The following is a 27,972-nucleotide window of genomic DNA, read 5'->3' as shown; positions in this document are numbered from 1 at the left end:
GGGTGGGTGCACCTAATCGTTGGGGTGGGTGCACCTAATGACTAGGGTGAGTGCACCTAAGGGTCGGAGTGGGAGCACCTAAGGGTCGGAGTTGGTGCACCTAAGGGTCAAGGTGGGTGCACCTAAAAGTCGGGGTGGGTGCACCTAAGGGTCGGGGTGGGTGCACCTAAGGGTCGGGGTGGGACACCTGAACACAGGTGTGAAAGTAGCCTAAGAGTCTGGGTGGGTGCACCTAATCGTTGGGGTGGGTGCACCTTATGACTAGGGTGAGTGCACCTAAGGGTCGGGGTGGGTGCACCTAAGGGTCGGGGTTTGTGCACCTAAGGGTCGGGGTGGGTGCACCTAATCGATGGGGTGGGTGCACCTAATGACTAGGGTGAGTGCACATAAGGGTCGGAAAGGGTGCACCTAAGGGTCGGAGTGGGTGCACCTAAGGGTCGGGGTGGGTGCACCTAAGGGTCAGGGTGGGTGCACCTAAGGGTCAGGGTGGGTGCACCTAATCGATGGGGTGGGTGCACCTAATGACTAGGGTGAGTGCACATAAGGGTCGGAAAGGGTGCACCTAAGGGTCGGAGTGGGTGCATCTAAGGGTCGGGGTGGGTGCACCTAAGGGTCGGGGTGGGATACCTGAACGCAGGTGTGAAAGTAGCCTAAGAGTCTGGGTGGGTGCACCTAATCGTTGGGGTGGGTGCACCTTATGACTAGGGTGAGTGCACCCAAGGGTCGGAGTGGGTGCACCTAAGGGTCGGAATTGGTGCACCTAAGGGTCGGGGTGGGTGCACCTAAGAGTCGGGTGGGTGCACCTAATGACTAGGGTGAGTGCACCTAAGGGTCGGAATTGGTGCACCTAAGGGTCGGGGTGGGTGCACCTAATGACTAGGGTGAGTGCACCTAAGGGTCGGAATTGGTGCACCTAAGGGTCGGGGTGGGTGCACCTAAGAGTCGGGTGGGTGCACCTAATGACTAGGGTGAGTGCACCTAAGGGTTGGAGTGGGTGCACCTAAGAATCGGAGTGGGTGCACCTAAGGGTCGGTGTGGGTGCACCTAAGGGTCGGTGTGGGTGCACCTAAGGGTCGGTGTGGGTGCACCTAAGGGTCGGTGTGGGTGCACCTAAGGGTCGGTGTGGGTGCACCTAAGGGTCGGTGTGGGTGCACCTAAGGGTCGGTGTGGGTGCACCTAAGGGTCGGTGTGGGTGCGCCTAAGTGTCGGGTGGGTGCCTTACAGGGGGGTGATCACCCCATATAGACGCCCTGATCACCCCCCTGTCATTGATCACCCCCCTGTAAGGCTCCATTCAGACGTCCGTATGTGTTTTGCGGATCCGATCCATGGATCGGATCCGCAAAACACATACGGACGTCTGAATGGAGCCTTACAGGGGGGTGATCAATGACAGGGGGGTGATCAGGGAGTCTAATATGGGGTGATCAGGGGTTAATAAGTGACAGGGGGGGGTGTAGTGTAGTGGTGTTTGGTGCTACTTATTACTGAGCTGCCTGTGTCCTCTGGTGGTCGATCCAAGCAAAGGGGACCACCAGAGGACCAGGTAGCAGGTATATTAGACGCTGTTATCAAAACAGCGTCTAATATACCTTTTAGGGGTTAAAAAAATCGCATCTACAGCCTGCCAGCGAACGATCGCCGCTGGCAGGTCTAGATCCACTCGCTTACCTGCAGTTCCTATGAATGCGCGCGCCTGTGTGCACGCGTTCACAGGAAATCTTGCGTCTCGCGAGAGGACGCGCCGGCGCGTCCACTCAGAATAACAGGGCCGCCGCAAAGACGCAATCCTGCGTACGGCGGTCCTGTAGTGGTTAAAGCATCCCAAAGTTACAGATTTTTAAAACTAGGCTCTGTCAGGAAGGTGAAAAATAACAGGAACGGGATGAAATCCATCTAGTGGAATTAATAATAATGCTTATTTACGGCATAGTGAAATAAAAAAAATGTTTTCCTTTAACCATATGTACCCTGCTATAAACAAAAAAGTTGAAGTATTTCAGGGGCAAAAGAGCAAAAGTATGGACACTAATGAGAAATGTAATCTGCATCAACCCTACCAACACTTTGCTCTGGGGGTAATAACTGGTCCACCTCACAGTCGCACACATCAGTTGTGCTGCACTCAGGGCTCGGGCTGTTGTGTGCTCCTCCAGTCCCAGGCTGTAGAGAACAGAGAGCTGCTGATTGGTGGATTAGAATCTGATCAACCAATCAGCACTTCCCCTCAGAAACATGAATGATAACTGCTTTTACCAACTGTCATTCCTGGTTGCCGGCTGCAGGAGGAGGAAGATCTCTCCCAGCTCTGCTGCATCACATCCCCCTCTGTCTGCAAGAGAGAAGCATCCGTGTGTCTGTAGTGAAGTCTGCGCCCCCTCTTTAGATCATGGTAAGTTCTGACATTGCAGGAGGGGGATCATTACTGTACCAGGGAACTGTATGGGATGATTTATGTGGATGAAGAGGTTCATCTAAACCACTGCATAAGACGAGCGGAGCTTGTTCATAGCAGCCAATAAGGTTCCAGCTTTCAGACCATTTGGAAAGTGCCTTTGGTTCATCTCTTCACTGCCCCCTTTATCGTACTGGTCACTTCCCACCCTAATTTACAGATCACTGCCTTATCTTACAATTCACTTCCATATATTACTGGTCACTGTCCTAACTCACTGGTTATTACCCTACCTTACTGGTCTCTATCCGCCCTATTTTACTGCTAACTGTCCTATCTTCAGTTCACTGAGATTGATGATGTAGAACACCAAAGAAGATATGTTGGGAATTATGGGTTATCTCAATGTCCTGTTTTTGGGTATGGTCATGAATCAGTAAAATCTGTTTTTTGATACTACAATTGGGGTTATGGATGATATTTATTGTGGGTGACTCTCACAATTTACCCATTATTAATTACTGTATCGCCCATTATCATATGTATCAGTGGTCTTAATAGTCAGACATTTCCACTGTCCTGTCTTACTGGTCATTACCCTGTCTTACTGGTTATTATTCATCCTATCTTACTAGTCTCCGTCCTATCTTACTGCTTATGATCTCCCCTATCTTCCTGGATGCTGCTCTATCTTACTGGTCAATGTCCCCCCTATTTCACTGGTCACACAAACAATAGCAACCATGATTAACACCAAGGTAAGGAGAGGCGATGATTAAGGCTACTTTCAAACTGGCGTTTTGGCTTTCCGTTTGTGAGATCCGTTCAGGGCTCTCACAAGCGGTCCAAAACTGATCAGTTTTGCCCTAATGCATTCTGAATGGAAAAGGATCCGATCAGAATGCATCAGTATGCCTCAGTTTGCCCTCGTTCCATCTCCATTCTGCTTTGGTGTCCGTCTGACGAAACTGAGCCACAATGTAAGGGTCCATTCACACGTCCGTTTTTTCTTTCCTGATCTGTTCCGTTTTTTCAGGAACAGATCAGGACCAGATCTGGACCCATTCATTTTCAATGGGTCTTGGAAAAAAATCGGACAGCACAATGTGTGCTGTCCGTTTCCGTTGTTCCGTTCCGCATGTCCGAAAAAATATAAAACATGTCCTATTATTTTCCGCAAAAATCGGATCCTGGACCAATACAAAGTCAATGGATCCGCAAAAAACGGAAGACATTCGTATGTCATTACGTATGTCATCCGTTTTATGCGGATTCCGTTCCTGGAAATTAGGCTTCCTCCCCAGTATTATGTGACCAGTGCAGCCCCCCTCCCTCTATATTCATTGGTGGCCAGTGCGGCAGTGCGGATTCCCAGTAAAGTTTTCTACAGATCTGATTTTTCACTTCGTGAAAAACTCAGATCCGACAGTATATTCTAACACAGAGGCGTTCCCATGGTGATGGGGACGCTTCTAGTTAGAATATACTGAGAACGATGTACATGACTGCCCCCTGCTGCCTGGCAACACCCGATCTCTTACAGGGGGCTGTGATCTGCACAATTAACCCCTCAGGTGCTGCGCCTGAGGGGTTAATTGTGCATATCATAGCCCCCTATAAGAGATCAGGGGCTGCCAGGCAGCAGGGGGCAGACCCCCCTCCCTCCCAAGTATTAAATGTGCCCAGTGCGGTCTCACCTCTCTCTCCCCCCCCCCCATCATTGGTGGCCAGTGCGGATTCCCAGTATTAATAAATGTGCCCAGTGCGGTCTCACCTCTTCCCCCCCCCCCCCATCATTGGTGGCAGCGGAGAGTACCGATCGGAGTCCCAGTTTAAATCGCTGGGGCTCCGATCGGTTACCATGGCAGCCAAGACGCTATTGCAGTCTTGGCTGCCATGGTTACTTAGCAATAAATACAAGCATTATACTTACCTGCGACTGCGAGCTGCGATGTGTGTCCGGCCGGGAGCTCCTCCTACTTGTAAGTGACAGGTCTGTGCTAAAAGCAATGCGCCGCACAGACCTTTCACTTACAAGTAGGAGGAGCTCCCGGCCGGTCAGACATCGCAGCTCGCAGTCGCAGGTAAGTATAATGCTTGTATTTATTGCTAAGTAACCATGGCAGCCAAGACTGCAATAGCGTCTTGGCTGCCATGGTAACCGATCGGAGCCCCAGCGATTTAAACTGGGACTCCGATCGGTACTCTCCGCTGCCACCAATGATGGGGGGGAGGAGAGGTGAGACCGCACTGGGCACATTTATTAATACTGGGAATCCGCACTGCCACCAATGATGATGGGGGGGAGGGGAGAGGTGAGACCGCACTGGGCACATTTATTAATACTGGGAATCCGCACTGCCACCAATGATGGGGGGGGGAGAGGTGAGACCGCACTAGTCACATTTAATACAGGGGAGGGAGGGGGTCTGCCCCCTCCTGCCTGGCAGCACCTGATCTCTCACAGGGGGCTATGATTCGCACAATAATTGTGCGGATCACAGCCCCCTGTAAGAGATCGGGTGCTGCCAGGCAGCAGGGGGCAGTCATGTACACCGTTCTCAGTATATTCTAACTAGAAGCGTCCCCATCACCATGGGAACGCCTCTGAGTTAGAATATACTGTCGAATTTGAGTTTTCACATGTTTCCGTTTTTTGCGGATCCGCAAAAAACGGATGACATACGGAAACATTTTCAGGAACAACGGATAAGTCAATGGGGACGGATCAGTTTTCTATGACACAATCTGGCACAATAGAAAATGGATCTGTCCTCCATTGACTTTCAATGGTGTTCAAGACGGATCTGTCTCGGCTATGTTAAAGATAATACAAACGGATCCGTTCAGAACGGATGCAGACGGTTGTATTATCTGAACGGATCCATCTGTGCAGATCCATGACGGATCCGCACCAAACGCGAGTGTGAAAATAGCCTAATTATTAAGTCCACTGCTTTTGGTAGTTCACAGCACAAGGAGAGAATTATCATTCCTGTACACCAGAAAACTGATAAACAAAAGTTGCAATTTCTGTTTAAAAAGTTTGTAAATGGCGTTTTACTGCCAGCCTCTTCATTTTTTGAAAGGGGTGGACTTAGACATTAGCCCCAGAAGATTTACTTGATGTATGCCAGTTTTCTGCTGTAAATGATGACCGAAATCTATGGCAGCTGTGAGCTGGCCAGGAATTCATTCAGGGCGCATAGACTGTCAGAGGATGCACTTAATTTGTAACCAGGCGTGAACTTCATGATAAATTAAAATGCATCCCCCCTGCTCTTGATAAATTTCTCCTGAGATGTTTAGTGAGTGGAAAACAACTCCAAACATATTCTGACAGTTGCTGGCTATTATGGGATGATGGTAGTTGTATTTCTACAGCAGCACTTGCTGAGCCAGAGGTTGGAGACCATTGTTCTAGAAGTTGAAATAATTTCTTGCATCAATCGTTATCAGGGTTTTGTTTTATTTCTAGTTTACATCAAATTTTATATTTCTTCTCTATTGCCTCCACAATTGCCTGGAAATGATTTATATGTTGTATTCTTCCTTGCAGGTGTGCACATGTCCATTTTGCAGGAAGGATGACATCACAGCTACAGAGTTGACCGTCTGATAGCCTAGCTTGACTGCCCACCTCTCCTGAAGACCCCCTCAGTCGAGTGGAGTACATCATCTCTGAAAGAGGGTCCCACAGATGCATCCTAGCAGTTTGAGCACTACTCCTACAAGAGTCAGTTCCCTGAGTGATTTCACTGGGGAATTACTCCAGGATGGTACTTGTGTTGGGATGCACCTCTGGCTGACTATCATCATTCCATAAGATAATGATGTAGGTGTGTGCTGTCAATAACCCCATAAAGATTTGTGAATGTTTAGATTAAATGGCTACTATCAGACAACCAGGAATGGATGTCTAACATCCCATGATCTATGCAGCTTATCTGGATACTTCATGCAGTACGGGAAGTCTAAGTGGCCATTTATGGACAGGTAGGACAGATAGTTAGCTAACAAATGAGAAATGCATATATGAGTGATAATGTAAAAAATGTGGCAAGAAAGAATTAACTCTGATTTCTTGTATCAATCATTATCAGAGTTTTGGTTCATGTCTGCTTTCTTTCCACTTTCCTGCTTCTCCTCTATTCCTGGAAATGATTAATATGTTATATTCCTAGTTGAGGGCTTGGATATGTCCATTTTGTAGGAAGGATGACATCACAGCTACAGAGTTGACCGTCTGATAGCCCAGCTCGACTGCCCACCTCTCCTGAAGACCCCTCAGCTTTTTGAGAGTTGGGTGGAGGACATCATCTCTGAAAGAGGGTCCCACAGATGCACCCTAGCAGTTTGAGCACCACTCTTACAAGAAGAGTCAATGCCCTAAAAGCGTGATTTCACCGGGGATTACTCCAGGGTGGTCCTTGTGTTGGGATGCATCTCTGGCTGGCTGTCGTCATCCTTTTAGGTAGATAATGAAGTGTGTGCTGTCAATAACCCCATAAAGAAGCGGAATGTTCAGATGAAATAGCTACTATGAAGTTTTCAGGAAGGGATATCTAACATCCCATGATGTATACAGCATACCTAAATACTTCATGCAGTTTAAGGGGCCTTTTCTAGACGGCTAGGATAGATATTTAGCTAACAAATCAATGAGAAATGCATATATGAGTGATAATGTAATGATCAAAAGAGGAGAAAATGTGGCAGGAAAGAATTAACTCTGATTTCTTGTATCAATCATTATCAGAGTTTTGGTTCATGTCTGCTTTCTTTCACTTTCCTGCTTTCCTCTATTGATATAACATTCAATTATTGACTGGAAATGATTAATATGTTATATTCCTAGTTGAGGGCGTGGATATGTCCATTTTGTAGGAAGGATGACATCACAGCTACAGAGTTGACCGTCTGATAGCCCAGCTCGACTGCCCACCTCTCCTGAAGACCCCTCAGCTTTTTGAGAGTTGGGTGGAGGACATCATCTCTGAAAGAGGGTCCCACAGATGCACCCTAGCAGTTTGAGCACCACTCTTACAAGAAGAGTCAATGCCCTAAAAGCGTGATTTCACCGGGGATTACTCCAGGGTGGTCCTTGTGTTGGGATGCACCTCTGGCTGGCTGTCGTCATCCTTTTAGGTAGATAATTATGTGTGTGTGTGTTGTCAACAACTCCATAAAGATGTGTGAATGTTCAGATGAAATGGCTACTATGAGGCGGCCAGGAATGGATGTTTAACATCCCATGATCTATGCAGCTTATCTGTATACTTCATGCAGTACAGGCAGTCTAAGGGGCCTTTTCTAGACAGGTAGGATAGATAGTTAGCTAATAAATCATTGAGAAATACATATGTGTGATAATGTAATGATCAAAATGGTGAAAAACGTTAAAGAAATAAATTATTTCTGATACCCTGCCTGCCTGTAATCTAATTTCATTCATATTAATAATATATTCTGTTGTGCTTGAGAAAATTATACTTATATACGCATAAAAACTTTTTTAACAAGAAGACCTCATATCTTCAGGACCCGTCGAGCCTACCATCAACACCCCCACATTAAAAGAAGACAGAAGACAAGGACACATATCTCTTGAATTTGACTGCTTGCATTCTAATAAGTTGTTTACCATGTTCAATACTACATGCTCTTTGCATGCTGTATGTGACTATATTGTAATCTTACAATATATTGCCATATTACTTTATTGTAATCCCCTGCGGGGACCCTTAAAACGAGTGGAGAGGCAATTCTACTTGAACTAGATGATCGCGTTAATTGTCTTATGAAGAATGCCTTCATTAAACTGGGCAATGTTAACCCGTTGTTGACTGCCCATTTATATACATCTGGGGGGGGTGTTGCATTTAACTACACAAGGACATTTCTGAGTGTCCTTGCAAAGTTAGGATACTTTCACATCTGCACTTTCACTTATTGAGATCCGTCATAGGATCTCAAAAGTGGGGAAAACGCTTCAGTTTTGTCCCCATTCATTGTCAATGGGGACAAAACTGAACTGAAGGGAACAGAGTGCACCAAAATGCATTCCATTCTGTTTCATTGTGTTCCAATGACGCACACAAAAACACTGCAAGCAGAGCTTTTGAGTGCGTCCTGGGATGCAGAGCAAGGCGGATCCATTATGACTCTCAATTGTGACAGATTCGTTTTCTCTGACACAAAAAAAAAGATCCGCCCCCCCCTTGACTTACAATGGTTTTAGAGACGGATCCGTCATGGCTATTTTAGAGATAATACAATCGGATCCGTTCGTAATGGATGCAGAAGGTTGTATTATCATGACATAAGCGTTTTTGCTGATCCATGATAGATCCAGAAAAAATGCAGATGTGAAAGTAGCCTTAGCAGTTGCAAGGACATCATGCAGCTGCAGAAGCAGTATTCCCCCTTAGCTGGGGCTAATATGTTGGCCTCTGTTACAGGAGAAATCAGCAATTAAAAGAAATCTTAAAAAATAAATAAAAAAAATGTATAAAAATTATAAAACACCACCAATCAGGGGCATTGCTGGGGTCTCAAAAGATCCAGGGCCCAAGCCCCAATGCATATGGCTCCAGTCCACACCCCACCGCTCACATTAGCACTAAAGATTTTAGGCTACTTTCACTCTTGCGATAGCAGGGTCTGGCAGGCATTATAGTGATTGGGGCCGGAGCAGACTTCTGGTGGCATGGTGGGCTAGCGTTAGCACGGATCCGGCAGGCTGTTCCCCCACTAGAACAGAATGCCGGACCCTGCTACCGCAAGTGTGAAAGTAGCCTTAATTGCTTTACTTGCTGCATAGACACTATCAAACATACAGGACTATACAGCAGCACATACTTCTCACATCCAGAGCCTCCCAGGTGACGTCTACTCTGATGTAGATGTTTTCTTTCATTTTCTCCTACACAACTTATTTCAGCCGTGCCCCATCTCTGCAGAGATTAACGCATAGACATCTTAGGTTCCTCACTTTTCTATCATTCTCCCCATCCTCAAGTCCCACAAGATTTATCTTGCTGCTCTCTGTGCTCCCCAATACCCCCAAATACTATCCAGAAGAAATAATAGTGCCAAAGACATAGTTCCCCCTATAGTAATTGTGCTCCTCAAAGCCCCACCAATAATAATTCCCTTCATTAGTAATAGAGCACCCTACAGTGCCCTTTTTATAGGACATATCAATTATAATATTTGGGATTTAATTATAATATTAATATAAAAAAATAGGCAACTACTACTGACTCTGCCTACTTCCTATCTCTATCTCTCTGTTCCATTTACCTTTCTGAACTTTCTGAACTGTGTGTCTGTACTGAACTACAGTGGCGGCGACTGAAAACTCCTATATACGGTATTATGATTAAATAAATTTATTAAAACAATACAAGTTTACAGTATATTATTTTCTTCTATGTATATATTTATACACATGAACTGTAAATATATATATTTATACACGTTAAATATATATATATATATATATATATATATACGGGGGGCGTGGCCTGGACTGGGAGCGCAATAACTGCTTAGCTCAAGAGCTCCCTTCAGGCATCCTGCAAAAGCGACTTATAAAGCAGTGGATGACCAAAAACTTGGCAACCATCAACCCCTTTAAGAACCCCACTCCACAAAAGATGCCCAAGCGGGGTAAGAAAGAAGCTTCTAAGCTTCTTATACCTTTTTTCGACGGCAAACAATGGCGCTCGCAATCCCGCCACCGCGAGACAGGCGGAAATGGAGTCCATGAATTTCAAAATGGCGGACCGCAACCGGCGGAACAATGTAAAATTCCGCAACATTCCAGAATCCGTATCACCAGCCAACTTGGTCAAATTTCTCAAGAAACTGATCATCACTACACTCCATGCTACAGATACCAAAGCCTAAATCTCTCCCTGACTCAGTACCAAGGGATACAATTTCACGTATCCCACTTTTTATCACATAAAGGAGCAGCTCATGCAGGCGGTAAGAAAGAAAGGCAAGCTACTGACCCCTTCCAAGAGGTAACACTCTTTGCAGACCTCTCGCAGCACACCTTGGCAGCAAGGAGGAAAACTAATACCCCTCACCCAAAAGCCTTTGTCACCACGAGATTCCGTAGTGGGGCTTCCCAAAGAAGTTATCATGACCAAAAATGGTGATCAGCACCTCATCACCTCCCTGAAAAAGGACTTCCATTTACTGAAAAGTTTGGAGGCTACACCATCCAGGTGCCGTCTCGCCTAAATTCCCCATACAACCGTCTAGAATACCTATAGAGTGGCTATCCACATCACGGGACACGTGAGGCCTTCATACTGTATTCCAAAATGCAGGACACTATTTTATGATTCATTAAACTTTCCCCATGTGTAACTCCCCAGTTGTGTTACGAAACTTTTACCCCGCTACAATCTGCTAAGAGAATTAACTTTGTCATCTGATATAATTTTACATAATAACCTCACAACTGTGCATTATAAGCCTTGTTAAATCTATATTGTTGTCATTCTTTATGTTTACCAGCAGGTGGCAGCAATGTTCTGGCAAGGAGCTAGGTTCAGTTTAGTTCATTCCAGCTTGGCTCCCCCCTCTCTAAGCAGAGTGAACTGTGTCCATATCCTTACAACAACAAACCAAGAGAGTATATTAATTCATTAATTCCATCAATATAAAATAAATATTTATTGATAATTTTAAACGCGTGTACAAACACTGTCATAAACATAATGTACGAGTTTCCAAGTTGTGGCTTTATTGCACAAGTAATTTGACGCTATAGATGTGGTTACTACACTTTGGAAACTCGTACTTTATGTTGTTATGACAGTGTTTTTACACTCTTTTAAAAAATTATCAATAATATATATTTTATATTGATTGAATTATATATACTCTCTTGTTGTTGTTGTATTGAATTATGAGCATCCGGACATGTTTGCCCATACTAGCTGCAGACTTGTTGTGTAGTAATGTGTCCATATCCTGCTCATGGTGAGGGAAGGAAGTTAAGTCAGTGTGCCACCCACCCCTGCTAGGGTAAAGCTGTGCGTGTTGGAGCTCCCAGATATAGGGAATAAAGCCAGGATCTTGTCTCGGCTAAGACATTGATCATCATCCCCAGCCTGAGCCTTGCAGCCTCAGTGGAAGAAGCAAGCAGACAACTCCTGAATTCCAGGAAGAAAGCATACACTGTGAAGATAACTGTGAGTACAGTCCAGAGACCCAGGAGAAGCCATATTCCTCCTCAGCTAGTCAGTCCCCATAAAGCAGAAGATAGAAAGTGTAGAAGCCAAATTCCTGCCACAGTATAAAGCTAACAAGCAGACGTCCTTTCCTGCAAGCTACGGGTACATGAGAGAGCAGAAATTCCTAGCCAACCATGCCAATATCTGCTGGGGACCTAAGACTAAAGCTGTATCTTGCTTGGATGAAAGTTACCATCAGTAAAGACAAGTTTGAACTTTACCAAAGGTCTGGATCTCAATTACTGCTGCAAATCCCTCTATTACTCCTACTAGCACCACACTCATTTTATTGCAAGTGATCCAGGATCCAGGAGTCCAGCCGTACTCCAGGTAGGAGACACCGTTGACACTATACCCACTACCATACAGAGACATTACACCACTCTGGCATTCCTAAGGCTACTTTCACACTAGCGTTGTTTTAATCCGGCGTTCAATTCGACACCGAAACTGCCGCCGGATCGGAAAAAACGTGTGGAAAACGGATTACATTTGAATCCTGATCAGGATTTTGATCACAATGAAAAAATGCATTGGAAAAAAACGGATCCGCCATTTATGGACTTTAACTTTTTTTTCACATTTTTCGGGTTTAACATGCAAAAGCCTGATCCGTTTTGACTGAACACACAGTGCCAGATCGGCGTTAATGCAAGTCAATGGGAAAAAAGGCCTGATCCGGCGTTCAGTCAAGTGTTACTGGCTTTTTGGCCGGAGGAAAAATACTGCATGCTACGTTTTTCTGAAAAGCCTGATCAGTCAAAAAGACTGAACTGAAGACATCCTGATGCATCCTGAAGGACTGACTCTCCATTCAGAATGCATGGGGATAAAACTGATCAGTTCTTTTCCGGATTTGAGCCCCTAGGACGGAACTCAACGCCGGAAAAGAAAAACGCTAGTGTGAAAGTACCCTAACCTGGTGCGTGAGTTACAACACCTTAAAGGGCCCTGGCTATGAGCTGAGCGCTGCGATTGGCCAGCGCTACAGCATAGGAGAAAGAGACGCCGGCAGGTTCCCCTGGGTGGAGCCTAACTATGACTATACCGGAGGCTATAACCGGGGAACGGAGCGGCGCCCGGGGATAATAGTAAGTGCAGGGGGATCCCTGGGCGCCGCTCTACACGTCTGTATAGTCAGTTTACATACTTTATTCTGGTGAAAGGTCTTCTTTAAGTTCAACAACCCTGCCATTAACAATGTTGAAATGGCAGCAATTTAAAATTTTCTCATTGAAGTCAATAGGGAAAATCTGATGGATGTTTGTAGCTCCGCCCATTTTTAATGTCCCCAAAATGTGACATAAATTTTCAGGTTGACCCCATGACTAAGTGACCCATTTTGGTGAGTTTCACTCCGAAGCTGTATGAGTGACAAACGTTTGCATTTTTCCAATAAAACTCTATGGGAAAAAAAGAGGTTTTCGGGGGCCCGCCCCAGGGCCCCGGAGGGTGGGATCGGTTAACAAAGCACAAGCAAGATACTCGTGTATGTACCGACCAAGAGTGCAAAGTTCGGTATTTATACTCCTAAATCTGTGGGAGGAGTAGCAATTTGAACGTCTCATTATAGTCAATGGGGAGAATTTGATTGGTTCTGTGTTGGCCCCGCCCACATTTTAGGGTCTCCAAATGTTCTAACAAATTGCGCGTTGACCCATGACTATGTGACCCAAGTTTGGTGAGTTTAGTTTCAAACTGTGCGGACTGGGAGCGATTTGAAATTTTCCCTGTCAAAGTCAATGGGAAAAACGTGGATTTTGGGGGCCCGTCCGAGGGCCCAGAGGGTGGGATCGGTTAACAAAGCACAAGCAAGGTACTCGGGTGGGTGCCAACCAAGTCTGCAAAGTTTGGAATTTGTACTCCTAAAAATGTGGGAGGAGTAGCAATTTGAACGTCTCATTACAGTCAATGGGGAGATTTTGATTGGTTCTGTGTGGCCCCGCCCACATTTTGGGGTCCGCGAAATGTGCCAGAAATTTTCGGGTTGACCCCATGACTAAGTGACCCAAGTTTGGTGACTTTAGCGTCAAAGCCTGGCGAGTGGGAGCGATTTGAAAATGTACCCTGTCAAAGTCTATGGGAAAAAAGGGGGCTTCCGGGGTCCGCCACGGGGGCCCCGGGGGTGGGATCGCTTATAAATTTGTAGCCCCAAAAATGTATAGGAGTAGCGTATATAAAACGCGACTAAGAATAATAATAAGAAGAATAAGCTGAAACGCTTTTTGACAATCGAATATCAATATGTTGGCTTTTGCAAGCCAACATAATAAATAAAAACACTCTACACATTTTAATTGTCCCTCATTCTCAGGGTGTCTATAGGACCTCTAGTTTCAATTGCTAAATCGCAAGTTATACTTTGGTGTATAACAGGCGTCTTCAACAGTAACAGATTGAAACTGATAACAGCCGCATGCGCAGATGAAGATGCCTAGAATATATAAAGAAAACGTCTCCCCTATTGATCCTGCCCTATTAGCCAAACCCCTTTATCACATCAGAGTTTGGGGGGTATTCTTCCTTCCCGACAATTGCCTGTTAAATCGGTCTGTCTAAGCTTTTACTAGGCAGGACCTGGCAGGATCTGAGAAACAAAGCCCCAAATGTTAGCACCATGAATGTACAATAACGCTGCAGGTACCAGATAATTTTTCACTTACACTGCAGACAGATAGGGAACAAGCACATGCCACCATCCTGGGACTGGTCAAAGAGTTCTCTGGTACTTAATATATAATATCGATTGGTGGAGATTCAACACACAGCACCCCCACCAATTAGCAGCTGAGGAATGTCAAAAAGCATACTGGCCACTCAAGCTTCCACTCACTTGAATGGGAGCCGAGCTGCAGTACCCCAGCATGGCGACTACATAGTGGCTGGCATGCTGCTTCCAGCTTCATCCACTGTAGTTTCCAATGCCAGAGGCTTCCCCAACAAGCTGATCAGTAGGGGTGCAAGGACTCCCAACAATGTGATACTGATGACCTATTCGGATGGAAAACCCCTTGGCGCTGATAGTTAATAATGCTTATTATTAGCTGAATGTATGTTTCCAGCACATGTGCATCTAGTAATATATAGTGCCCAATCCCCTTTAATGAAATGCTCAAATTTGAAAATTCACGCATGGAGTTTTTAGCTCCACTTACCTTTGGTGCAATGATAGAGCACTTTCCAACTGCTTCATAAGCATCCTTGTATCTCTCTAGAGAAATAAGGCTTTGGACTTGCAATACAGCGCCCTAAGATTTCTGTCATTAATACGTAAAGCATCTTCACAATCTTTCAAAGCATCTTCATGGAAACTCTAGATAGAGAAGCAGTAGTATATCAGTTGCATGACCCTTACCAAAATACAGTGAGGAACATAAGTATTTAAACACCCTGCGATTTTGCAAGTTCTCCCACTTAGAAATCATGGAGGGGTCTGAATTTCACATTGTAGGTGCATTCCCACTATGAGAGACAGAATAAAAAAAAATAAAAAAAATCTGGAAATCACATTGTATGATTTTTAAAGAATGTATTTGTCTTGCACTGCTGAACATAAGTATCTAAACACCTGAGAAAATCTGTGTTAATATTTGGTACAGAAGCCTTTGTTTGCAATTACAGAGGTCAAACGTTTCCTGTAGTTCTTGACCAGGTTTGCACACACTGCAACACGGATTGTGGCCCACTCCTCCACACAGATCTCCTCTAGATCTGTCAGGTTTCGGGGCTGTCGCGGAGCAACACAGAGTTTCAGCTCCCTCCAAAAATGTTCTATTGCATTTAGGTCTGGAGACTGGCTAGGCCAGAACCTTGATATGCTTCTTACGGAGACACTCCTTGGTTATCCTGGCTGTGTGCCACGACCCATCTTCGATGCTCTGAACTGAGGGAAGGAGGTTGTTGCTCAAAATCTCAACAATAAAAGGGCCCCATTCACCCTCTCCTTAATACAGTGCTGTCGTCCTGTCCCCTTCGCAGAAAAGCCACCCCCAAAGCATGATGCTACCACCCCCATGCTTCAACAGTAGGGATGGTGTTCTTGGGATGTAACTCATCCTTCTTTTTCCTCCAAACACGACGAGTGAAGTTTAGATCAAAAAGTTCTACTTTGGTCTCATCTGACCACATGACTTTCTCCCATGTCTCCTCTGGATCATCCAGATGGTCATTGGCAAACTTCAGACGGGCCTGGACATGTGATAAATTGAGCAGGGGAACCTTCCGTGCAATGCATGATTTCTACCAACAGTGACCTTTGAAACCGTGGTCCCAGCTCTCTTCATGTCATTGACCATCTCCTCCCCTTGTAGTTCTGGGCTGATTCCTCACCTTGCTTATCATCAGTGATACAACACGGGTGAGATCTTGCATTGAGCCCCAGTCCGAGGGAGACTGACAGTCGTCTTTAGCCTCTTCCATTTTCTAACAATTGCTCCAACAGTTGATCTATTTTCACCAAGCTTCTTGCAATTGCCCCCATAGCCCTTTCCAGCGTTGTGGAGGTCCACAATTTTTTCTCTGGTGTCTTTTGGACAGCTCTTTGGTCTTGCCCATGGTAGTAGTTGGCGTCTGACTGACTGTGGGGTGGACAGGTGTCTTTAAAGAGCTCAGACAGGTGCTACTAAGTTAGATTAATGAGTGGAGTAGAGGTGGACTTTTTAAAGGCAAAGTAACAGGTCTTTGAGAGACCAAATTCTTGCGGTTTCTCAGGTGTTCAAATACTTATGTTCAGCAGTGCAAGACAAAAACATTTTTTAAAAATCATACAATGTGATTTCCTGATTTATTTTTATTTTTATTCTGTCTCTCAGAGTGGGAATGCATATACAATGTGAATTTCAGACCCCTCCATAATTTCTAAGTGGGAGAACCCGCAAAATCGCAGGGTGTTCAAATACTTCTGTTCCTCACTGTATATAATATAACTTATGTCCACATTTAAACAACATTTTACAAAATTCATAATATTCTACACATAATATTATATATGGAATTACTCTACTTAAAAAGCTGAGTAGCTTTGTAGATACTATGCTTTACTTGTAATGTATTGACCCAGAATGACAATTATAATCAAACCTCAACTCTCCCATTATTCTTAGTCTCAGTCTCAACACTTGGCACTTATTTTGTGATCTGTACTCCAGGCATTTGACAGTAATCTAATACAAGAAAACCTAACTTCATTAAGCCTCATTCACACATCAGTGTTTCACGGACGTGTGCTGTACGTGTTCTCCACGGACAGCACAAGTCCCTATTCATTTTAATGTGTGTATTCACGCAGCAGTATTTTAGCATGGTCCATGGGTCGTTTTTTTTTAGCACGGATGCATGCTCTATTTTGTCTGTGTTCACAGATCCATCACGCCCATTATAGTCTATGGGTCCGTGAAAACCACAGATGCCATCCGTGTTGCATCCGTGTTTGACGGATATATATATGAAAAAAAATGTCCACACTCTCAAACACTTTATTCACTCCTGTGGTCGCAATGTTTTCAGCTCATTCACAGTCTTTTTTTCAAGCTATGAGCGAAAACATTGCGACTAGTGTTGAGTGAACTTGTGTTTCAAGTTCAGCGTACAAGGTTCAGGTTATCTAAGAATTCCGTTATGGATTCCGCTACCACGGACCATAAGGGTCCATTCACATGTCCGCAACCGTTTTGCGATCCGCACATGGCCGGCAATATGATAGAAATGCCTATTCTTGTCCGTGGCTGCGGACAAACTCTTTTTTCTTTGCGGGCCCCATTGAAAATAATTGGTCCGCACCCCTTCCGCAAAATGCGAACCCATTATGCGGACGTGTGAATGAACCCTTAGTTCTGGTCCGTGGTAGCAGAATCCATGACGAAATTCTTACATAACCCGAAGCTGAACCTTGTACGCCAAACTTGAAACACAAGTTCGCTCATCCCTTGTTGCGACCACAGGGGTGAATAAAGTGTTTTTCTTTTCACTCATTTTTTGTGAGAGTGCTGCCATTTTTTTTTAATTCTTATATTGTTCTGGATTTCTAGCCGGATCCATTGGCCTGCACCTCCATATTGATATTTGGCCTGATGTGCTGCTATATACACTAACCTAAAAAATTATTAGGAACACCATACTAATACGGTGTTGGACCCCCTTTTGCCTTCAGAACTGCCTTAATTCTACGTGGCATTGATTCCACAAGGTGCTAATAGCATTCTTTAGAAATGTTGGCCCATATTGATAGGATAGCATCTTGCAGTTGATGGAGATTTGAGGGATGCACATCCAGGGCACGAAGCTCCCGTTCCACCACATCCCAAAGATGCTCTATTGGGTTGAGATCTGGTGACTGTGGGGGCCATTTTAGTACAGTGAACTCATTGTCATGTTCAGTAACCAATTTGCAATGATTCGAGCTTTGTGAATGGTGCATTATCCTGCTGGAAGTAGCCATCAGAGGATGGATACATGTTCTCATTCTGTTTACGCCAAATTCGGACTCTACCATTTCAATGTCTCAACAGAAATCGAGACTCATCAGACCAGGCAACATTTTTCCAGTCTTCAACAGTCCAATTTTGGTGAGCTCGTGCAAATTGTAGCCTCTTTTTCCTATTTGTAGTGGAGATGAGTGGTACCCGGTGGGGTCTTCTGCTGTTGTAGCCCTTCCGCCGCAAGGTTGTGCGTGTTGTGGCTTCACAAATGCTTTGCTGCATACCTCGGTTGTAACAAGTGGTTATTTCCGTCAACGTTGCTCTTCTATCAGCTTGAATCAGTCGGCCCATTCTCCTCTGACCTCTAGCATCCACAAGGCATTTTTGCCCACAGGACTGCCGCATACTGGATGTTTTTCCCTTTTCACACCATTCTTTGTAAACCCTAGAAATGGTTGTGCGTGAAAATCCCAGTAACTGACCAGATTGTGAAATATTCAGACCGGCCGTCTGGCACCAACAACCATGCCACGCTCAAAATTGCTTAAATCACCTTTCTTTCCTATTCTGACATTCAGTTTGGAGTTCAGGAGATTGTCTTGACCAGGACCACCCCTAAATGCATTGAAGCAACTGCCATGTGATTGGTTGACTAGATAATTGCATTAATGAGAAATAGAACAGGTGTTCCTAATAATTCTTTAGGTGTATATATATATATATATATATATATATATATATATATATACACTCAGCATGCATGTTGGTACCTGCATCCCTGGATTTAATGAAGGCCGTTATGGCACCAAAAATGGTAAAAAGCAGAGTGGACCCATGCATGTGGAACATAACAGGTAGGATTTAGTGTTAGGTTCCCGTCTTATAGAGATCGCCTTGACGTTTGGCAGACGGGCCCAAATAATTTTGTACAAAATGTATTTGTCAAGAATCTCAAATTTGCAAAATAAGCGTAGCATTAGCACCAGAATGTTTTCTATAATTATGGCATTATTGTACTTTATTTGTGTTTGCAGAGTGCTGCTGCATTGTTATATATATATATATATATATATATATATATATACACACACACATATACACACACACACACACCCACACAGTGCTGCCCATAATTACGTCCGTGTGTGTTTTGCGGATCCACGGATCCGTGGAACTGCAAAACATGGACACCGGCAATGTGCGTTCCGCATTTTGCGGACCGCACATCGCCGGCACTTAATAGAAAATGCCTATTCTTGTCCGCAATTGCGGACAAGAATAGGAAATGTTCTATTTTCTTCGGGAACGGAATTGCGGACCCGGAAGTGCGGATACCATGGAAGTTAATGGATCCGCAATTCAGTTCTGCAAAATGCGGAACAGAATTGCGGACGTGTGAATGGACCCTTAAAGTTACTTTTATTCAACCAGCAAGCAATTTTTTTGACGGGAAATGACATAGGTGTCTCCCAAAAGATAATAAGACGATGTACAAGAGGCATACAAGATGTTCCGCACTGTGGAAAATCTCAGAGGACGTGGTCGGAAGCCAAAAGTGACACCTGTGCTGGCCAGGAGGATAGTTAGAGAGGTGAAAAAGAATCCAAGGATCACCACCAAGGCCATCCTGGTGAATCTGGGCTCTGCTGGTGGCAATGTCTCAAGGCAGACAATCCAACGGACACTGCACACTGCTGGGTTCCACGGATGCAGACCAAGGAGGACGCCACTTCTCCAGAGCTTGCAAAAGCTCATCTGGACAAAGAAGAAGACTTAAAGGGCTTCTGTCACCCCACTAAAGTGATTTTTTTTTTGGGGCTAGTTAAATTAGTTATATTGCGATATATGAAAATATAATTGTGTTACTTACTTTGATCCAGCAGATTATTCAAAAAACGAAGTTTTATAATATGCAAATTCGGTCTCTACCAGCAAGTAGGGCGGCTACTTGCTGGTAGCTGCTGCAGAAATCCGCCCCCTCGTCGTGTTGATTGACAGGGCCAGCCGTGATCTCCTCCTCCTCCGGCCATTTCAAAAATCGCGCGCCTGTGTTGATTCGGCGCAGGCGCTCTGAGATGAGGAGGCTCGTCTCCTCAGAACTCCCTCAGTGCGCCTGCGCCGATGACATCACCGAAATAGAAGACGTCATCGGCGCAGGCGCACTGAGGGAGTTCTGAGGAGACGAGCCTCCTCATCTCAGAGCGCCTGCGCCGAATCAACACAGGCGCGCGATTTTTGAAATGCCGACAGAGCTGGCCGGAGGAGGAGATCCCGGCTGGCCCTGTCAATCAACACGACGAGGGGGCGGATTTCTGCAGCAGCTACCAGCAAGTAGACGCCCTACTTGCTGGTAGAGACCGAATTTACATATGATAAAACTTCGTTTTTTGAATAAACTGCTGGATCAAAGTAAGTAACACAATTATATTGTCAAATATCGCAATATAACTAATTTAACTAGCCCCAAAAAAAAAAAAATCACTTTAGTGGGGTGACAGAAGCCCTTTAAGGTCTTCTGTGTTATGGTCAGATGAAACAAAAATTTTATTGTTTGGTCACAATGATGTTTCCTTCATTTGGCATAAAAAAGGAGAAGCCTTCAACCCAAAGAACACCATCCCCACTGTCAAACATGGTGGTGGGAACCTAATGCTTTGGGGGTGTTTTTCAGCCAATGGACCAGGGAACCTAATCACAGTAAACGGCACCATGAAAAAAGAGCAATACATGAGGATTCTCAATGAAAACATCAGGCAGTCAGCAGAGAAACTTGGCCTTGGGCACCAATGGACATTTCAGCATGACAATGACCCAAAACACACAGCAAAAGTGGTGAAGAAATGGTTAGCAGACAACAACATTAACGTTTTGGAGTGGCCCAGCCAGAGTCCAGACTTGAATCCAATTGAGAATCTGTGGAGGGAGCTAAAGATCAGGGTGATGGCAAGAAGACCCTCCAACCTGAAAGATTTGGAGCTCATTGCTAAAGATGAATGGGCAAAAATACCTCTGGAGACATGCAAAAAGCTGGTCTGCAATTATAGGAAGTGTTTGATTGCTGTAATAGCCAATAAAGGCTTTTCTATTGATTATTGAGAAGGGTATGAATAATTTTGGACTGGACACTTTTTGCTCAAATGTAAATAAAAGCTGAGAAATGTTTCCCACAATAATGCCTCTTGTACATCGTCTTATTATCTTTTGGGAGACACCTATGTCATTTCCCGTAAAAAAATTACTAAAAGTAACTTTAAGTCAAAATTTTCCAGGGGTATGAATAATTATGGGCAGCACTGTAGATATATATGTATTAGGGTTATTCCTGCAGTATATAAATATTTTGCTACAGGTAGTTGTGCATTGTGTTTGTGTGTATGTATATATATATATATATATATATATATATATTTTACTCTTTTTGCGAGGCAAGGTAACCAAAAAATGGCTGTTCTGGCAGAGTTTCCATTTTTTGTTTTTTACAATGTTCACTTGACAGAGTAGATAATGTGATATGTTTATAGAGCAGGTCGTAACGACGTGGAGATACCTTATATGTCTATTTTTTTAATTTTTATTTTGGATTTACAAAATAAAAAAATTTGGGGGAAAAAATCATGTTTTTGTGTTTCCATTTTCTGAAAGCCATATTTTTTTTATTTTTGGGCAATTGTCTTAGCTCTCAATTTTTGCTGGAAGAGATGATGGTTTGATTGTTATCATTTTTGGGACACATGAATTTTTGATTGCTTGGTATTACACATTTTGTGATGTAAGGTGATTAAAAAAATGGCTTTTTGGCACTGTTTTTATTGAATCACGTGCTATTTTGATAGAGCAGGTTGGTACGGCCACAGTGATGCGTAATATGTGCATTTATTTTTTTTTATACAATAAAAACATTTTTTAAACAAAAAAATAATGTTTTTGTGTTTCCATTTTCTGAAAGCCATATTTTATTTTATTTTTGGATGATTGTCTTATGTAGGGGCTCATTTTATGCAGGATGAGATGATGGTTAGATTGGTACCATTTTGGGCCACATATGACTTTTTGATCGCTTGGTATTACACTTTTTGTGTTGTAAGGTAATAAGAAATGGCCTTTTTGGCACGGTGTTTATTTTTTATTTTTTTACGGCGTTCACCAGACGGGTTAGTGCATGTCATAATTTTATAGAGCAGGTTGTTACAGACGTGGCGATACCTAATAGGTATGTTTTTTTTTTAATATATACACCTTATTTTTCGCCCTATAAGACGCACCAGACCATAAAATGCACCTAGGTTTTTGAGGAGGAAAATAAGAAAATGTTATGGGGGCATCTGCGGATGGCACTTTTATGGGGGCATCTGCGGATGGCACTTTTATGGGGGCATCTGCGGATGGCACTTTTATGGGGGCATCTGCGGATGGCACTTTTATGGGGGCATCTGCGGATGGCACTTTTATGGGGGCATCTGCGGATGGCACTTTTATGGGGGCATCTGCGGATGGCACTTTTATGGGGGCATCTGCGGATGGCACTTTTATGGGGGCATCTGCGGATGGCACTTTTATGGGGCATATGTGGATGGCACTGTTATGGGGCATATGTGGATGGCACTGTTATGGGGGATCATTGTGGGGGCATCTGTGGATTGCACTGTTATGGGGGCATCTGTGGATGACACATATATAGCATCTTATCTAATGTGTCATCCACAGATCCCCCATAACAGTGTCCGAGTGTAGTGAATGGGGGCCGGCATCTGTTTCTGTAATGGCAGCGGGGCCCGGTGCAGTCACTGTATTCTACTACACCGGGCCCGGCTCACTGTAGTATAATCATATCTAACTTGTGGGTATTGTTAAAGTATTCAAATCATCTTAAATTCAGCGTATGTACTACTTACTACTAACTTCTTGGCAGTCAGGAGGGCGGGCGCTCGCAGCGTAGCTCACTACGTCATGCACCTGCGCCGCCTGCTTAATTCATAAAGTGGGCGGAGTAGGAGCGTGACGTAGTGAGCTACGCTGCGAGCGCCTGCCCTCCTGACTGCCAAGAAGTTAGTAGTAAGTAGTACAAGCGCTGACTTTCAGATGATTTGAATACTTTAACAATACCCACAAGTTAGATATGATTATATTACAGTGAGCGGAGCCCGGTGTAGTAGAATACAGTGACTGCATCGGGCCCCGCTGCCATTACAGAATCAGACGCCGGTCCCCAGTCGATCCTCCCTCTCAGCCGATACACCCGACGGCCGCAGCTTTTGCCCCATAAGACGGTCTGCTATTCCCCCCCACGTCTTATAGGGCGAAAAATACAGTATTTTGGTTTTACACAATAAGAGCATTTTTGTAACAAAAAAATCATGTTTTAGTGTTTCCATTTTCTGAAAGCCATATCTTTTTTATTTTTTGGACGATTGTCTTAGGTAGGGGCTCATTTTTTGCGGTATGAGATGACGGTTTGATTGGTACTATTTTGGGGTACATTAGAACCTTTGATCACTTTTCACACCATTTTGTGGGAAGAGCGGTGGGCAAAATTGCAACTCCATCGAAGTTTTTTAATTTTTTTTTTTTATGGCGTTCCCTAAGGACCATGGCATGGAAGGGGTTAGGTCTGCAGTTTGAAGCAGACTGTCAGCTGTATGTTACAGCTGACAGCAGAGGTCGCACTACATTTTTTCCAGAAGAGTAAAAATACTCCCATTAACAATTTTAAGGATATTTTTAGCTGAGGAGGAGTACAAATTTGCGGTAACTAACATATATAATGCATAGGCCCACATAACGTTATAATGCTGATATTTCTTCAGGGAAACCACTGCTAGTCACCCATGCAGACGTTAATGTAGACAATTTTACATTTATCCAACATCATACACTAAATATAAGACCACTGCTGCCATACACAGCGCCCACCTGACGCTGCCATACACAGCGCCCACCTGACGCTGCCATACACAGCGCCCACCTGACGCTGCCATACACAGCGCCCACCTGACGCTGCCATACACAGCGCCCACCTGACGCTGCCATACACAGCGCCCACCTGACGCTGCCATACACAGCACCCACCTGATGCTGCCATACACAGCGCACACTATATACACATTGCCCACACATTTCTACTACATGTCCATTACACAGATAGACCTACTGTGTGCACATTACATACAGACAACTGTACAATAGACTGGTTAAACTGACAAAGCCCTGCTTTATACACACCTTCCATACATAAAGTACCTCTGAATTCTCCACCAGCACAGTCCTACACGGAGCCTGTGTTCCCCTAACTCCTCCCACACACATGGCTGATCACATGCCTGTGACATCACCACAGGTCCGGTAACCACAATGTAGTCTGGAGCTGCTCCTGGTGAGAGAGATGTCTGTGAGAGGCGGGGCTTCATGTGTGCCAGACCTGGCAGCTTCTGATACAGCGCTCCTGACTACGGGGGAGGGGGAGGAGTTACACAGGAGGAGTTACACAGGAGGAGTTACAGAAAATCCGTCAGATGACGGATTCTCTGAAAACTCACTGAGAGAAGCCTGCTGTGCATAGGAAGCACAACAGGCTGTAGAACAAAAACAAAAAAAGATAGATAAATAGAACCAATTTGAGAAATGTTTTTTTTTTTTTTTTTTTACAAAAGGTATCCATATCCTTTAATGAGTGTTTATAATGTCAGACAGCAGAGATAAGAAGTCTGTCTGCTTCCCAGATGATGGAAAAGAAAGAACATCCACAGGCAGCCACTACAGTATCTCAAAAAGGATTCCATGTTACAAGGCTTAGAAGTTTAGAAGCAAATCTTGAAATTTTTCTGAAATTTTCAAAAACCTACTTTTTAAGGACCAGTTCAGGTCTGAAGTCACTTTGTGAGGCTTACATAATAGAAACCACCCAAAAATGACCCCATTCTAGAAACTACACCCCTCAAGGTATTCAAAACTGATTTTACAAACGTCGTTAACCCTTTAGGTGTTCCACAAGAGTTAATGGCAAATGGAGATAAAATTTCAGAATTTCCATTTCCATTTTAATCCATTTTTCCCAGTAACAAAGCAAGGGTTAACAGCCAAACAAAACAATATTTATTGTCCCGATTTTGTAGTTTGCAGAAACATCCCATATGTGGTCATAAACTACTGTACGGGCACACGGCAGGGCGTAGAGGGAAAGGAGCACCGTGTGGTTTTTGGAAGGCAGATTTTGCTGGACTGGTTTATTTACACCATGTCCCATTTGAAGCCCCCCTTAGGCACCCCTAGAGTAGAAACTCCATAAACGTGACCCCATTTTAGAAACTACGGGATAAGGTGGCAGTTTTGCAGGTGACTATTTTTAGGGTACATATGATTTTTGGTTGCTCTATATTACATTTTTGTGAGGCAAGGTTACCAAAAATAGAAATTCTGAAATTTCATCTCTATTTGCCATAAACTGCTGAGGAACACCTAAAGGGTTAATAAAGTTTGTAAAATCACTTTTGAATACCTTGAGGGGTGTAGTTTCTTAGATGGGGTCACTTTTATGGAGTTTCTATTCAAATGGGACATTGTGCCAAAAAAAAAGGCCATCAAAATCTGCCTTCCAGAAACCATATGGCGTTCCTTTCCTTCTGCGCCCTGCCGTTTGGTCATACAGCAGTTTTTACAACCACATATGGGGTGGTTCTGTAAAGTGCAGAATCAGGGTAATAAATATTAAGTTTTGTTTGGCTGTGAACCCTTGCTTTGTTACTGGACAAATGGATTAAAATGGAAAACTTTCTGTTTTGGCACCGTTTTTATTTTATTTTTTTGACCGTGTTCATCTGAGGGGTTAGATCATGGGGTATTTTTATAGAGCAGATTCTTACGGACGCGGCGATACCCAATACGTCTACTTTATCTTAAATGTATTTAGGTTTTACACTATATTATTTTTTAAACAAAAAAAAACAAAAACATTTTAGTATCTTCATAGTCTAAGAGTCAGTTTTAGGAGCACATTTTTTGCTGGATGAGAGGACGGTTTTATTGGCACTATTTTGGGGGGCATATGACTTTTTGATCGCTTGCTATTACACTTTTTGTGATGTAAGGTGACAAAAAAAAAAGACCTTTTTTTTGCACCGTTTTTTTTTGACCATGTTCATCTGAGTGTTTAGGTCATGGGGTATTTTTATAGAGCAGATTTTCATGGACGCGGCGATACCTAATAGGTCTACTTTTTCATTTATTTTAGTTTTACAAAAACGAGATTTTTGTAAAACTTACCAGTAAAATCTCTTTCTCGCTCTTCATTGGGGGACACAGAGACCGTGGGTATAGCTATGTCCTCTAGGAGGCGTTGACGCTAGTAAAAGCTGTTAGCTCCTCCCCTGGCAGCTATACACCATCCAGCCGGGAGAGAGAGCTTCAGTTTGTGAGAAGCAGTAGGAGAAGAAAGTAAACCAACGAAAAAACGTGTAACAGCAACTATGCCAAGAACCGAACCAGGTTCTAACCAGCAACAGCCATAACTGTGGCCGAACAACAATACTGGGTGGGTGCTGTGTCCCCCAATGAAGAGCGAGAAAGAGATTTTACTGGTAAGTTTTACAAAAATCTAGTTTTCTCGCCCATATTCATTGGGGGACACAGAGACCGTGGGACGTCAAAGAGCAGTCCACAGTGAGGGAAAACCACAGACCCATGGAGCAAGCGCCCCTGCAGGCAACTAAGAACTGCCGCCTGCAAAACCATGCGGCCCAAGGCAGCGCCCGCCGATGCATAAGTATGCACCTGGCAAATTTTTTTGAATGTACGTAAGGAGGACAGTAGCCGCCTTGCACAACTGCACAGTCAAACCTTGAATCCTCCGAGCCCAAGAGCGCCCACCGCTCTGGTGGAGTGAGCCGTGACACCGAAGGGCGGAACCCTGCCCCGGGTGCAGTATGCTTCAGCAATTGCAGACGTGCAATTGCCACCCTGGAGGCCGCCAATGCCTTGCGAGGACCCTCCGGGATGACAAAAAAGAGGAGTCCGTACGCCGGAAGGAGCTGGAGGCTGGCAAATAAATCGTCAGAGCACCGACAACGTCCAAATAGTGTAACTCCCTTTCCCTAGGGTGTGAAGGGGAGGGACACAGTGACTGAAGGACAATTTCTTAATTGAAATGGAAATCAGAGACCACCGTCGGGAGAAGGAATGAACGGGCCGGAGAACCACTTATCCCTGTGAAGAACCAAGAAGGTTCTCTGCAAAAGAGCGCTCCAACCCGGACACCCGTCTGATGGATGTGATAGCCACAAGAAAAAACGACATTCCAGGACCCGAGTCGGAGAGACATCTCCCGCAAGGGTTCAAGGGGAGAATTCCGGAGAGCTGAAAGACTAAGTTCAGATCCCAAGGCGGTAAAGGAGGACGGTACTGAGGAACCGTAGGTGCCCTTCCCTGAAGGAAGGTTATTATGGGCCCAGGTGGGTCAGAGGACGCTGGAAAAGGATAGAAAGCGCCGAACCTGACCCATCAAGAACCACGGGCTAAACCAAAAACCCAGGACCGCAGTATCCACCCCTGCTAAAGGGAAGCGCTCCACGGAAACAGTAATTGGTCCACCGAAGTCCCACGAGCCGAAGAGGCTTGTGGGGAGACTGAGAAGCTGGCTGATAAACTACCAATAAAAAAACGCCTGAATGAGGTGTGTCCAACCGCAAGCCAAGGAATCAATACATTGGAAAGGTAGAAGTAGAGACGATATGAGAATCACCGGCAGTGAGGAGTTCCGTCAGCAACCGTGTATTGACGGTGTAGCAACGCTGCTCAACGGAAATTCCGACCAGACCAAGATGGGAGAAAAACTCCTGCCTCGAGGAGAAAGAATAGAAGGGGTGTTCCGTTCCAGGAACGAAACTCCATAAACGGTGGCGAGTCGTGACAGCAC

At 44.4% G+C, this 27,972-nt stretch overlaps 1 protein-coding gene across 1 annotated transcript in view; it reads right to left on the bottom strand.

Annotated features, from left to right (window-relative positions):
- ZC3H7A (zinc finger CCCH-type containing 7A) overlaps positions 1-27,972 on the bottom strand; it is a 196,771-nt gene that overhangs the window by 128,490 nt on the left and 40,309 nt on the right. The window contains 3 exon segments of the mRNA XM_040440164.1: positions 14,808-14,869; positions 14,872-14,965; positions 18,140-18,150. Of these exon segments, the coding sequence (XP_040296098.1) occupies positions 14,808-14,869; positions 14,872-14,965; positions 18,140-18,150 (167 nt within the window).

Source organism: Bufo bufo, chromosome 7, assembly GCF_905171765.1.
Source record: "Bufo bufo chromosome 7, aBufBuf1.1, whole genome shotgun sequence".
NCBI lineage: Eukaryota > Metazoa > Chordata > Amphibia > Anura > Bufonidae > Bufo > Bufo bufo.
Note: the sequence above shows the minus strand (reverse complement) of the source record. Positions and strands in the feature narration are given on the sequence as shown.